This window comes from Filicampus tigris, chromosome 4 (genome assembly GCF_054856515.1).
Source record: "Filicampus tigris isolate MCC_2025a chromosome 4, RoL_Ftig_1.0, whole genome shotgun sequence".
NCBI lineage: Eukaryota > Metazoa > Chordata > Actinopteri > Syngnathiformes > Syngnathidae > Filicampus > Filicampus tigris.
The window spans coordinates 28642245-28654578 of NC_141220.1; the positions used below are offsets into that span (position 1 = coordinate 28642245).

A 12334-nucleotide genomic window follows, 5' to 3' on the forward strand; every position below is an offset into this window, starting at 1 on the left:
GGGGGCGCCGGCGGTATGGGCTTGGAATGCACCAAGCCTGCCCTTTGTCATCAATTGTGTTCATAACTTTTATAGACAGAATCTCTGGGCATCCGTGAGGTGGTCCGGTTCATTGGCCCCAACGTTGCAGTCTTCAACTTCTTCTGGAGCAGTTTGAAGCCGGGTGTGAAGCGGTTGGGATGAGAATCGGCACCTCCAAATTGATGACTGCGGGCCTCGGTCGGAAAAGGGTGGCGTGCCGGGGATGAGGAGTCTCGTTGACCTGTGAGGCGGTGGAGGCTCATCAACCGCACAAAAGCCAAAGTAGATCGAACACATCCAAAATGATTTCAGGTTCATTACATGCCCTAGCCACGCCCACACAAAAGGAAGGGAGGGGAGGAAATGCAGCAGTAATGGCAGCAAATGATAATGTACATCCATTCACCTATCTATCTTCTTGAGCTGATCCAGGGTCGGGTCACGAGGCAACGGCTTGAGTTGGGAAGCCAAGACTTTGCTCTCCCCGGCCACTTCATGCACCTGTTCTCTGCCCCGAGCATTCTCAGGCCAATCGAATGTCGTCCCTTCACTGTGTCCTGGGTCGTCCCCGGCGGGGCGTGCCCGGAACGCCTCACCGGGGAGACGCCCAGCAGATGCCCAAGCCACCTCATCCGACTCCTCTTGCGTAGGAGCAGCGGTTCGACTCCGAGCCCGGACACCCGGCAGAGGAAACTTATTTCGGCCCCTTGTATTGGGGATCGTGTTCTTTTGGTGACGACCCACAGCTCAAAAATATAATGTACAAAATAATGGAAATGAAGATTCAAATCAACAGGTGAGAGGAGAGGGAGGAAACATTTACAAAAATCATCAGGTTCAACAAACAAGCAACATTTGTGCGTTTGACGTATTGCGCCTTGTGTTTTATTGCAAAGGAAATATTGCACACCAGTGAAAGTGCGTCTGCGTGTGCAATTGCAATCGAAATGTCTTTCTGCTTCGGGAAGGAAGAGACCTGGAGAAGGCATGGCAGATCCACGTGCGACATCGGGCAACATTTACCAAATGAAAAATCAATAAATGCTATCCAACGTCCGTTTCCAGAGCATGCAAGTCCAACCATCTTCTTCTCGGGTCGTGGGGGGCAGCAGCTTAAGCAGGGAAGCCCACACTTTCCTCTCCCCAGCCACTTCGCATGAGCGTCTATTAGATGATATGAAGCGCTGCAGGTCGACGCCGCTGGGGAAGTCCCGAGAGTGGACTCGATTAAGGTTGGGGACAACCTTCGCCCCGATTAGGGTAAGGGTCTGGGTTAGGAGTGCGGGAGTTGGCCATGATGGATGTTAGCTGGGCCAATGTCCTTGTGGCGGCTGATATGAGAAGCGTTACGCATCTGTGGTAAGCCGAGACGGGCGTAGGGAGGTGCCAACAAGTGGGGCCTTGTCGATTGGCGGGGGGCTGGGCGGGGGACCTTGTGAAACTACTTTGAGGACCATCAGATGGGGAAAGGTTGACACAACGACACGTGCCTCGGTCGGCCGACAAATATCTTGGCGCTACGTTTGGATTATGAACAGGTCCTTGGGGAAAAAAATTCTCGGCCGTAAGATGTCCCTGGAGGCCAAATTCTGGAGAACCCTGGTCTAGGCTTAACTGCGCCTTAAGACGGCACATCACTGATGACGTGGGACAAATGAAATATGGGCAAGTGCCGGTAACGAACTACTGATCACACGGCTTTGCGCCAAGAGCGGCATCGGCGCACAAGCGTATTGCTGTGCCAGGTTGAGGGCGGAGCGAGAGGGGCTACGGTTGTAGCTGATGACGGTGGAGGTGACGACGTCGACGGGGGGCTGGTAGAGTAGTAGGTGTGGGACCGTCACAGGCGGACGGGGCGCCGCCTTGCTGTAGAAGACGGGGACAGGGTGAAGCGACGACATGGGGAGAGGTGGCACGGCCAAAGTGGACTCGGCCCACCCGGCACCCTTGTCGGCGGGCAACGGTTTCCAAGCGCCGCCGCCGCCGCCGCCGCCTGCGGCCTCCGGGCGCTCCCCCTTTTCGGCGTGCAGCGCCTCGGACAGCTGCCGCGCATTCTCGCCGAGCTCCCGGCTGACTTCCTGGATCTTGGACTCGGTGGAGCCGGACTTGAGGAAGCTGACCACGGCGTTGGCTCTGGAAACTTTGCCCAGGAAGTCGGCGGTTCTCGATAGACATCGGGCCACGTCGACCAGGGCGAGCCCGACGGCGGGCGAGGCGCTCTGGGGCCGCCGCTTGATGCTCAGCGCCGTCTCCTCCAAATCACGCACCCGCTCAAGCAACCGCTGCAAGCCAGCCCTGTGGGACGTGGCCCTCGGCGCCAGATTGTACACCTCGGTGCACAGGTGCAGGATGTAGTCGATATCCCCCAGCAGCACCTCCTGACGCACAAACACACACGCACGCGCGCACACACACTTGACCCTTGGCACCTCAAAGACACAACAAAGGCCCACACTGCTGAAACTTGACGCTGTCAGAAAGCTTTGACAGCTCTAAGACAGACTTTGACCTCAAAGACACAATAAAGAGACACACTTTTGACACTGAAAGTTTGACACCTTACAAAGAAACACGGCTTCTCCACACCCAATATTCATCAAAGACACTCCTTCGGCACACGCACGCACGCACGCACACGAAAGTCCGCGATGTTGTGTACTCACGTTGGCTTCTTCCCAATCTGGGTTCTGCCAAGACATGTCTGAAATGTCAAGCGAGTCAAATGTCATGTATGCAAATTGAGAAGAAAATAACACAAGTACACAAGTGTGTACTGAAGATTCACACAATTGTTTTGCTCATTCATTCTTTCATCTTTTTTTTTTTCGACAAAAATCACCTCAATCGAAGTTTAACAATATGGAGATACTGTTTGTCCCGCATAGCGTTGCAAATCCGCATCAAAATATCCAGATGACTTGCAGAGTCGGGCAGTAGAAGACGCAGCGTAAACACACCAAAGCTAGCAGGCGAACATGTTTTGCGGATGTGAGAGGAGAACGTCGCCCGTGCGCAAAAAGTAGGCTGGGCCCCAGATTCAGACCCAAAACCTCGGCGCTGTGCCGCAACGGCGCCGACCCCCGGCAAACTTTCGGCCCAATGAAAAGGGAAAAAAATAACAAAACGATCATTGTTAGAGTCCATCATAGTTACCTTATTTCTTGTGTCTGAGAGAAGACAACCTGGATGAACCTGTCCGACCAAGTCCCAGTTCCGGCTTCACTAGAGTGAAAGAAATGACGATGAAGTTACCTGACGAGTTCGTCCGTCCATGACCAAGCCGTCATGACCCGTCAGGTGATGGGGGCGGAGCTCTGTGGTTTCCGTCTCGGCCGCGGAACAGCAGGCCACCTCCGCGCCCTCGGTAGGGTCTTGGGCGATTGCGGTTTGTCAGCCAGACCGCATGAAGTTGCACTCCGGCATTCACGGGGGGGGGGGGGGGTGCACCGGGGTAGCCGACCCCCTAAAATGAGCTGTTAGCTCCTCGCACCGCCCGGGTCAGGATTTCGTCCGCATTGGCCGCAGTCAGGGATGGACTCTGCTAAGGCTGCGAAGCTCATCTCGTCCCCGAAACTCTTCGGTCCCACAAGAAAATCATGACAAAATGATCACGTACATCTAATCACCCATCTATTTCGTCCGCTTATCCTGAGCTGGGTTTCGGGGAATGCCAGACCCCCCTCTCCCCAGCCACTTCGTCCAGCTCACCCAGGGGACCCCAAAGCGTTCTCAGGTCAACGGGCCGACGTAGACCCACCAGCTTGTCCCGGGTCACCCCCGGTTGGGATGTTTCCGGGACACCTCACCGGGAGGGCGTCCAGGAGGCATCCTGATCAGATGCCCGACCGAGCCACCTCATCCGACTCCTCTCAACACGGAGGAGCAGCAGCTCGACTCTGAGGCCCTAGCGCCGGAGCGAGCTTCTCGGACCTCTCTCCAAGCCCGCGGAAGAAACTCGTGGCGATCGCTTGTATCCGGGATCGTGCTCTTTCGGTCACGACCCGCAGCTCGATAGCATAAGGGAAAGAAAGAAGGCGCGCTAAAATGAACAGACCACGTTTCACAAACCGCCAACAATGCTTTTGATGTATTGCGTTTTATTGCACAGGAAATATTGCACGTACGTGTGTGTGTGTGTCTTTGTTGGGCCATGTTGATTGGGAGTGACATGGGGACAATTGAGGAGCGTCAAACGGTGAGGGCGATCGGGAATCGGACCCATACGCAGACCTGACGTTGTAGAGTAAAAAAGTCTTGATCGGCAATGACTGAACCGGAAGGGAGTTTGCATCCTCGACGGAGTCACTCAAGCTTATACGGTGTCAGACGTCAGGCCTTTACGACATGGTAAAGGACAAAGCATCAGAGGACCACGGCAACCGATACGTCACGTCACAAGCGGCCCGAACCGGAACATGGCCATGGCTTACTTGGTCTCGGGCGGCGAGGCGACGTGCGCCTCGGTCTCGGGTGATGCAGCCAAAAGTAACTTTGCGGCGGCCGGCATGTTAGGCTTGAATTTGTCCCCCGCCCAAAGGTTTGCCAACCCCCACTTGACAGCGCAACATGGCATGTGATTGATGGGGCGGGTCAATTGAAATAAGTGTTGCTAAAGGTGTTTGCAATCGTACGACTCTGCGCGGTGTAAAATTGGGCCATGTTGAGGGCGGCCTGAGATGGGCGGCGGTTGTAGCTGATGGTGGTGGTGGTGCTCACCATGTTGGCGGCGGGCTGGTATAGCATTGGCGTGGGGCTGAGGATCATCGCGGGGGCTGGAGACCCCACGGGGAACATGGAGACTGGTGACATCACGGGGACAGGTGACATCACGGGGACAGGTTGCATCACGGGGACAGGTTGCATCACGGGGACAGGTTGCATCACGGGGACAGGTTGCATCACGGGGACAGGTTGCATCACGGGGATAGGTTGCATCATGGGGATAGGCGGCATGGGCACGGGTGAAGTGGGAAGGGGCGCCTTGCTCTTGGGTGGCGGGGCGTCATGAGGCGACTTTGGGACGGCCGCCTTGCTCTTGGGTGGAGGGGCGTCATGAGACGACCTCGGGACGGCCGCCTTGGTCGGGGGTGACTCGCTAACGAGTAGCATGCGAGTAGGTGATGAGGGGCCGGGTACCTTGGCGTGGGCCGATTTGGCGACAGGCGTCTTGTGCACGCTTGTGGAGGCCAAGAGTAGCTTGGCGACAAGCGATGTGGAGTCAGTTAATTTAACAACGGACGCCCCGGCCAAGCCGTCGTCGTCGTCGCCGTCGCCGTCGCCGTCGCGGTCATCGCCGGGCGCCTTGTCATCGCCGGGCGCCTTGTCGGCGGCGTCCGGTGGCTCGCCGGCCACGTCGGCGGCGCGCGACACCCGTAGGACGGGCTTGCGTCGGATGGGCTCCAAGCGGTTCTCCGCCCGGTGCTTTTCGACGATGGACCTCAGGCCCTCCCTGAGCGTGTCGCCGTGGTTGATCTGCAGAGCCACGGACAGCAGCTGCACGTCCTCGTTCAGCTTCTGGGTGACTTCGTGGAACTTGGACTCGTTGTTGCTGGACTTGAGGAAGCTGACCACGGCGTTGGCTTTGGAAATTTTGCCCATGAGCTCCGTGGCGTCCGTCAGACTGCGGGCCAAGTCCACCAGGGCGTCTTTGACTTCGGGCGAGGCGTTCTCGGGACGCTGCTTGATTTGCTGCACCATCTTCTCCAAAGTGCGCACGCGCCCGCCCACCTGCTGGCACAGGGCCTTGTTGGACTTGGCCATCTGCACCATTTTGTACACTTCGACGCACAAGCCCAGGACATACTCGGCGCTTGACAGCAACAGCTGGTCAACAAAAACACAACAAAGGCACACGCTTTAACGCCTCAAAAAGACACATTGTTTGACTTTAAAGGACAGTCTTTGACATCTCAAAGACACACTGAACGTGTATACTCCTCAAAGACACACCGCGACATCAATGACAAACTCAAAGACACACCGACGGAATACCGGCACCTCAAAGACACACCGGCATCTCAAAAACACACAATGTTCACACCTCAAAGACAACACAGACATACACCTCAAAGACGCGCAATGAACAGAGACATTTAATGCACGGTCCTCAGATGAGCTCGGACATTCCAAAGACACGGCACAGACGCACACTTAAAGATACACCGAGACCTCTTTTGTTGACGTGTACGCCGCAAAGACACACCAACATATCAAAGACACAAAAGGCACACACCGGACACAATAGACGTGAACACTTAATGTATACACTTCAAAGACACACGCTCAATGTATACAATCCCCTCCGTTCCTTTGTCGCACACTGAAGACATTTTGGTTTGAATCGCAGCAGAATGAGATCCTGAAGTCCACAAAATCATTTTGACGGCAATCGACGGAAGAATGCCTCCGACCGAACCAAGCGGGAGAAGCTTCGTCACGCAACGAGACGACGACCCAAGACACCGCTGCCAACGCGACAACGGACTTCATCGAGGGCCGCGTGGCAGGTCTCGGACTGGCCGGGTCAATCGGCGGACCTTCAGCCAATCGAGCACGCGTCTCGCCTCCCGACGGGTGAAACCGCCCGAAACTGAATGAGGCTGCAGTAACGGCCCGGAGGAATAGCTGAAATGAAGACAGCGAGAGTCTGGCGAATGATGTTGCTCACCTTCAGTTCATTTAACAAAGTCTGTTCCAATACGTTTGCTCACTTCAGGAAAAGGTGCTCTGTCCTGTCCTGGATTGTCCAACACATGGAGATGTAAACAACGTGAAATAAAAGCGGGAATTGTCCACTTTTGTCACATATTCCCCTTGAGATCTGAAACCCAAATGTCTTCAGTGCGGAACGAAAGCAAAGGAGCTCGCCGTTGCGATACTTTTGGAGGGGGGGGCCGCACATCTCAAAGACATTGAGGTCAGGTGTGGGAGCTGTTATCGAGCTGAGCAGTTTTGCTGTGAAGGTGAAAATGCTCAACGATACCATTTGCCGATGACTGAACAAAGACGCTCGAGTGTGTGAAATGGGGAAAAAAAACAACGCGCGCAAATCGCTCGTCGTGTGCTTGTGCTCACCTCAGTCATGTTGCTTGGTTACTTTGTGTCTTTGCTTCCTGGAATGTCAATCAAGACAAACGTCACTCACCACAAACAAAGCATTTCTTTTCCTTGTGACAGATTTCAAATAAAACAAGCTCGCGTAAAATCATAAACGACAAAGTATTGAAATACGTTTTTGGGGTTTTTTTTTTTAACAACTGCGGTGTCGAGCGCCTGACATCTACCTGTGAGCTCCGTAAAGGCTCGAAAAAAAAAAAAAAAATCCATCAAGTGAAGGTTTCGAACGTGAAAAACTGCTCACGATATCGTTTGTGAATTCTGTCCAGAATTCAAGAGATTATTAAAATCTTTCATCAGAAATATTCAGCTGGGCTCACGCTTAATGATGATTATGAAAAATCCCACTTTTCCACATTTTCTTTTGTCCGACTGTATTACATCCCATCACAAAAAAAAACATTTCCACTCGAAAATGTTCAATTCATACAACTCAAAAATGCTCCTTGCATTACAGACATGTTAGGAACTATTTTTCTCACACCCCCAAATTCATCCCAATTTCCACACTTGCCATGCAAATTTTCCCAAATGAGGCGCCATTCGACCCATTTTGCTCCTCCTTCCACTTTTCCAAAAGCATTCAAACGCGTGAACTTTAACCTTTGAGGGGGGACTCTAGCAACATTTCACTTCAGTCACAACAAACGTCAAATCAGGTAAACGCGGCAATAAATGAGAGTAACAACTCCTCACACGACGGCTGGAGTCCAAATTCCGATTTCGAACCTCAAAGTGAAAAACTGTGAGGCAGACCTACTAGCCACTTGCCCACCGTGTCGCGAAAACAAACATTTAGACAAAATCGACAGAATTAAAATTGTGTCAGTAAATGAACAATACTCACCTGATTTGTTGTTGTGTGGCCAACGAAGACAAAGATGAAGTGGCGTGCAAAGGTTGTCACGATAGCGGCTGCCAGCATGACCTGTCTGACCACTTTTGTCTCTTTTGTGCCAAAGTGAAATCGAAAATAAGTTGCATGTCGAACATGCGTCACAACACCTACTTTGGCAAAGAAAAACACAACTTCTTTAGGGGTGGCGGTTGGGAATCTCAATTTTCAGGCAGCTTCCATTGTTAAAAGTGCATCTTTGCTGATGTGGACTGCTTCCACTAACAACGTGGCGCCAAACAGAGAGCAGCTACTTTATAAAAATGTTGAGAGCAGTGACAGGAAAAGTCTCCGGGACACAGACGAGCAGAAATCATTTTCACATTTCCAAAGTTGCACAAAAAGGTGGACAACTTCAGAATTTGACCCGAGGTAGGTGCCTCCGAGTGTGAGAACAGAGCGCGGAAGACCTCGCCACGCGCTCCCCTCGGACAACAGCTGAGCCCTGCAAGCGCTTTGACACAATTGAAGAAGTGACTTTTTTTTTTATCAAATGTGAATTTATTAAAAAATCACGTTGACATGCCAGTTTTGACAAAAGGGGCCAGCGAACAATTTCAGTTGGAATTGATGCAAATTAGGCCTGGGGAAACTTTTCAAGAAAAGGAGAAATAATGTCAAATAAAGCAAAACTAGTTTGGTTTGAATCACTTTTTGGGTGTAAAATCTGTTGTGTTGTTTTCATTGGGTTGGATAAATGCCAAGCAGTGGCTACACAAATTCATTGTGCCTTCTGCCATCTAACGGAACTTCATTGTCATTGTTTGGTCTGTCACTACACGTCGCAGAAAAACATAAACACTCTATTTGCAGTAAATAAGTATTCTCTGGATTCAATGAAAAATTATCTTAATAAATTGTCGTTTATTTTGTCGATGAATCGATAAATCAGATACCAGCAAAAACGTTTTCATTTCCATCCCTTCATTCAAAAATATGACTTTCAAATTGACTGTGCAGAAAATGCACAAACAAATGAATGATGATTCAATCAGTGGTTTGGTTCGTAACATGTAAAAAAAAAAAAAAACAGAAAAATGTTGAACATTGTTTTCCAAATTAAAAGCAAATGTTTTATTTTGAACACAAAGATAATCGGTTCAGTTTCATGCAGAACTACAGAAATTGGATCATATTTACTGTTGAGAAGATGAAATTCAGAGCGTTTTGAAAATTTCAATGATATACAATTCACCTGATTAATAATCAATTAATTCGATTATTTTGATTATGTTGTCGATTAATCGATTGTTGCACCTCTAAAGTATTCGTTTTTTGGACCAAAATAGGTCTTTGTAAATGTAATTAGCTTTTTCCACAAGGTAAACATGGATTAAAGAAAAAAAAAAGCGATTGCCTTTGAGTTGGTCCTGTTGGCAAACGAGCGAAGCGGTCAGCAGGCGCGCGGCTCGCCGTGGCCGTGGTCGCGCTTCGCGAAAAGGCTCTTGAGGAAGCGCAGCTGCAGATATCCGGCCAGCACGATCAGGACGGCGAGGGCGGTCGAGCAGCAGCCCACGCGGCGCCGCTTGGACGCCAGCAGGAAGTCGTCGGCGCCGCGGCGCAGGCGGCCGGCGTTGTAGTGGCGGAACATGTGGAAGACGGCGTTCTCCACGCGCCGGGTCGATGCCTGAAAGCAAAGCAACAACGCGCACATCAGGGGTTGGACGTCTTTCGATAATTGGGCCCCGGGGAAAATCAAGTGGGCCAACTCCATTGTGCTCATTTTTGGGGGATTCAAAGTATTCTTTAGCACCTCTAGACCAGGGGTGGAGCCATGGGTGGGCCTGGGTGTGCACAGGTCCACCCAGATTGACAGACTGCCCACCAGGGGCAGAGCCAGAACATGGCTAGTGGGCGGGCCTGGTAAAAATCAGGGTGGGCCTGAATATTTCTCTCACTGAGCGCAATACTCCTATCCCGACACATCGTATTTTCAAATGAAATGACAAAGTTCAGATCTTCCTGAGACAACCAGAATTATGCCATTCTTAATATTCAATCAAATAAATAAAAACACAACGAAACACTCATTCAAAAATAATTGACTAAAAATGTAAAAGTTTTTTTTTTTTTTCATGAATCTCACTGGGTGGGCAGTCTGTCAGTCTGGGTGGGCCTGTGCACACCCAGGCCCACCCATGGCTCTGCCCCTGCTGCCCACCCAGTGAGATTCATGAAAAAAAAAAAAAAAAATTAAATTAAATTAAATTATTTTTCGAATTTGTGTTTCGCTTTTTTATTTGATTGAATATTAAGAATGGCATAATAGTGGTTGTCCAAGGAAGATCTGAAGATCTTCATATTATTCGGTTTGTCATTTTATTTGAATATACGATACGATGTAGACGCCCTGATTTTTCCAGGCCCACCCATAATAGCCACGTTCTGGCTCCGCCACTGCTCTACACAATTCAATATTCAAATCCAACCAACATAATCCTGTCACCCCCTTTTGAAAAGTTTCATTTGAACCTAAACGACGAATTAAAAAAATTTTTTTTTCAAATCAGGCAATCATTTTCACATGTTTGCGTCGGCGGACCTCGATGATGCTCAGCGTGTCGTTGAGTTTCTTGGCCTTGTCGGCGGCGTCCTGTTGTTGTTTTGGGGGGGCGCGCTCGTAGTACACGCCGAAGCTGAGGGACACCTGCATGCTGCCGAAGCGGTTGTGGAAGTTGCTGAAACACATCTGGTAGAAGCCTGACACGCACGCGCGCACACAAACAGACACACACGCATAACCACGTAAACACACACGAACATGTAAAAAGAGTTCGACACGTTGAGACACACGATTACACGTCAACGCAGACGCAGAAAAAAAACACACACACAAAAAAAAAACGAAACCACGTGAAAGGCAAAGCCGATGACGACTTTTTAGAGCACTTTTGAGTAAACTGGCGCCCCCTTCAGGCAATTGTGCGTGTTTGATGGTGTGGACACGTGGAGTCATCACGGAGGTCTTATTTTGTGCACTTGCTGTGTGGTGTGAGTCAGGATGAATTTCGCCTCCTAAAGTTCGAAGGTGTGTGTGTGTCTGAGATGTCAGACAGATGTCAGACTTTGAGGTTTAGACCAGGTCGTTTTCAAGCGCTCGTCTTTGATGTAGCGTACCGGTCTCGCGGGCGTCCAGGTCGATTTGCCCGTTGGCGTCGTCCACGGTGGAAAGCAGGAGACCGCCGGGGGCGTTGACCGTGACGGACAGGTGCCGGTCGTGCCCCACGCCCGTCACCCACTGCACCTGAACACCACCACAAAACACTAGAGCAGCCACACTCTTTTTCGCCACTTCCAGTGCCACTTCTGGCCAACTAGTTCGGACGAGACTGGGTATCATGTTTTGTCAAGCACAGTAGTCCGAAACGTGTCATATAGTAGGGCCAAAGTGGCAGTAGCGTTACTGGCGGTCGTCGTACTAGCGACTCCGCGGCAGCTGGAGAAGTGACGGCCTCTCACCATGAAGCTGAGGTAGAACTTCTCCCCGTGGTGAGCGAAGTGCCAGAAGCAGTCCATCCCGGCGGCGGGCAGAACCACCGAGAAGTCGTACTGGTCGGCGCCCCAGAACAGCTCCTGGTCCGTCATGTTGGGGCGGGGGCCGCTCAGGGGCCCCCCGCGGGCCCCCCAGCCCCAAAACAAGAATACCGGGAAAGCCAGCAACCGGGCGAGCGCGTGCCGCTTCATGTCCGACTGCCGGCGCGTCGCTTCGCCGCCGCAAATGATTAACCGGCTGGGAAGGCCGACAGCTGCGATGGCCGCCACTCTTCTGTCCACTTTTACTCACGACTGTGAAGCAACTGAGTACTTTGCTAGGCAATCAATCAAACTTTTGCTGGAGAGTACTTTTCATACATAAAAAAACCCAAAGCAAAGCACTTTCATATTCTTCACATTATTTGTTTTTATGGCCTTTTTTTTTCCCCTAACAATTAGGTGTACCCTCTAGTCAGACATATCCCGAATGTGGAGAGTAGGTCAACTATTTCTATATTTAAAAAAAACAAAACAAAAAAAATCGCAGTCTATGCCTGGTTGGACAGTAAAGTCCAGTCCTGATTAAGGACTGAGATGGAAACATGTTGACTGGTGCCAGTAGTGTTCTAGATAAATAATTGGAAAGAATCATTTGAGGAGTTGACGGACGAGGAAAATGAGGCAAAAGGAAGAGGAGACGATGAGCCCGCCGGACAGAAGACGGATTTGTTTGCGGCTTCCTTCCAGTTGATGTCGTTGACGGCTGAGGCAATTTGCCCGTCTGGTCGTTTATTCGTCGAGGACACGATCGGGAAGGGCAAAAGATGA

General features: G+C 51.0%; 3 protein-coding genes across 6 annotated transcripts; all 3 read right to left on the reverse strand.

The window, feature by feature from the left end:
• Window positions 1-890: 890 nt before the first annotated feature.
• LOC147149314 (uncharacterized) lies at window positions 891-3891 on the reverse strand. 3 transcript variants are annotated; one of them, XM_086028638.1, is made up of 4 exons: window positions 3175-3891; window positions 2861-2983; window positions 2685-2722; window positions 891-2399 (listed from the first exon to the last, which is right to left on the reverse strand). In XM_086028638.1, exons 3-4 carry the CDS (start codon window positions 2718-2720, stop codon window positions 1656-1658), a joined length of 780 nt encoding a protein of 259 aa, XP_085884764.1. In that variant the 5' UTR covers window positions 2721-2722; window positions 2861-2983; window positions 3175-3891; the 3' UTR covers window positions 891-1655. The 3 variants fall into 3 exon arrangements, with proteins under 3 accessions (XP_085884764.1, XP_085884762.1, XP_085884763.1); XM_086028636.1 differs by lacking the exon at window positions 2861-2983 and having other exon boundaries at window positions 3175-3890; XM_086028637.1 differs by lacking the exon at window positions 3175-3891 and having other exon boundaries at window positions 2861-3168.
• A 207-nt stretch (window positions 3892-4098) lies between these two features.
• Window positions 4099-8082, reverse strand: LOC147149315 (uncharacterized). 2 transcript variants are annotated; one of them, XM_086029673.1, is made up of 3 exons: window positions 7985-8082; window positions 7096-7133; window positions 4099-5844 (listed from the first exon to the last, which is right to left on the reverse strand). In XM_086029673.1, the coding sequence occupies exons 2-3, from the start codon at window positions 7102-7104 to the stop codon at window positions 4612-4614; spliced, it is 1242 nt and encodes a 413-aa protein (XP_085885799.1). In that variant the 5' UTR covers window positions 7105-7133; window positions 7985-8082; the 3' UTR covers window positions 4099-4611. The 2 variants fall into 2 exon arrangements, with proteins under 2 accessions (XP_085885799.1, XP_085885798.1); XM_086029672.1 differs by lacking the exon at window positions 7096-7133 and having other exon boundaries at window positions 7985-8064.
• A 439-nt stretch (window positions 8083-8521) lies between these two features.
• Window positions 8522-11873, reverse strand: tmed6 (transmembrane p24 trafficking protein 6). The gene is made up of 4 exons (XM_086028539.1): window positions 11492-11873; window positions 11150-11276; window positions 10575-10732; window positions 8522-9659 (listed from the first exon to the last, which is right to left on the reverse strand). Exons 1-4 carry the CDS (start codon window positions 11714-11716, stop codon window positions 9426-9428), a joined length of 744 nt encoding a protein of 247 aa, XP_085884665.1. The 5' UTR covers window positions 11717-11873; the 3' UTR covers window positions 8522-9425.
• Between the last annotated feature and the right edge of the window lie 461 nt (window positions 11874-12334).

Excerpts from the sequence above, each read along its gene's own strand:
- tmed6 (XM_086028539.1), bottom strand. The coding sequence starts at position 11,716 with ATGAAGCGGCACGCGCTCGCCCGGTTGCTGGCTTTCCCGGTATTCTTG. Across the intron at positions 11,277-11,491 it reads AGTTCTACCTCAGCTTCATG|GTGCAGTGGGTGACGGGCGT; the intron begins GTGAGAGGCCGT and ends GGTGGTGTTCAG. Across the intron at positions 9,660-10,574 it reads ACACGCTGAGCATCATCGAG|GCATCGACCCGGCGCGTGGA; the intron begins GTCCGCCGACGC and ends CTTTGCTTTCAG.
- LOC147149315 (XM_086029672.1), bottom strand. The coding sequence starts at position 8,062 with ATGCTGGCAGCCGCTATCGTGACAACCTTTGCACGCCACTTCATCTTT. Across the intron at positions 5,845-7,984 it reads GCCACACAACAACAAATCAG|CTGTTGCTGTCAAGCGCCGA; the intron begins GTGAGTATTGTT and ends TTTGTTGACCAG.
- LOC147149314 (XM_086028638.1), bottom strand. The coding sequence starts at position 2,720 with ATGTCTTGGCAGAACCCAGATTGGGAAGAAGCCAAC. Across the intron at positions 2,400-2,684 it reads CAGATTGGGAAGAAGCCAAC|GAGGTGCTGCTGGGGGATAT; the intron begins GTGAGTACACAA and ends TTTGTGCGTCAG.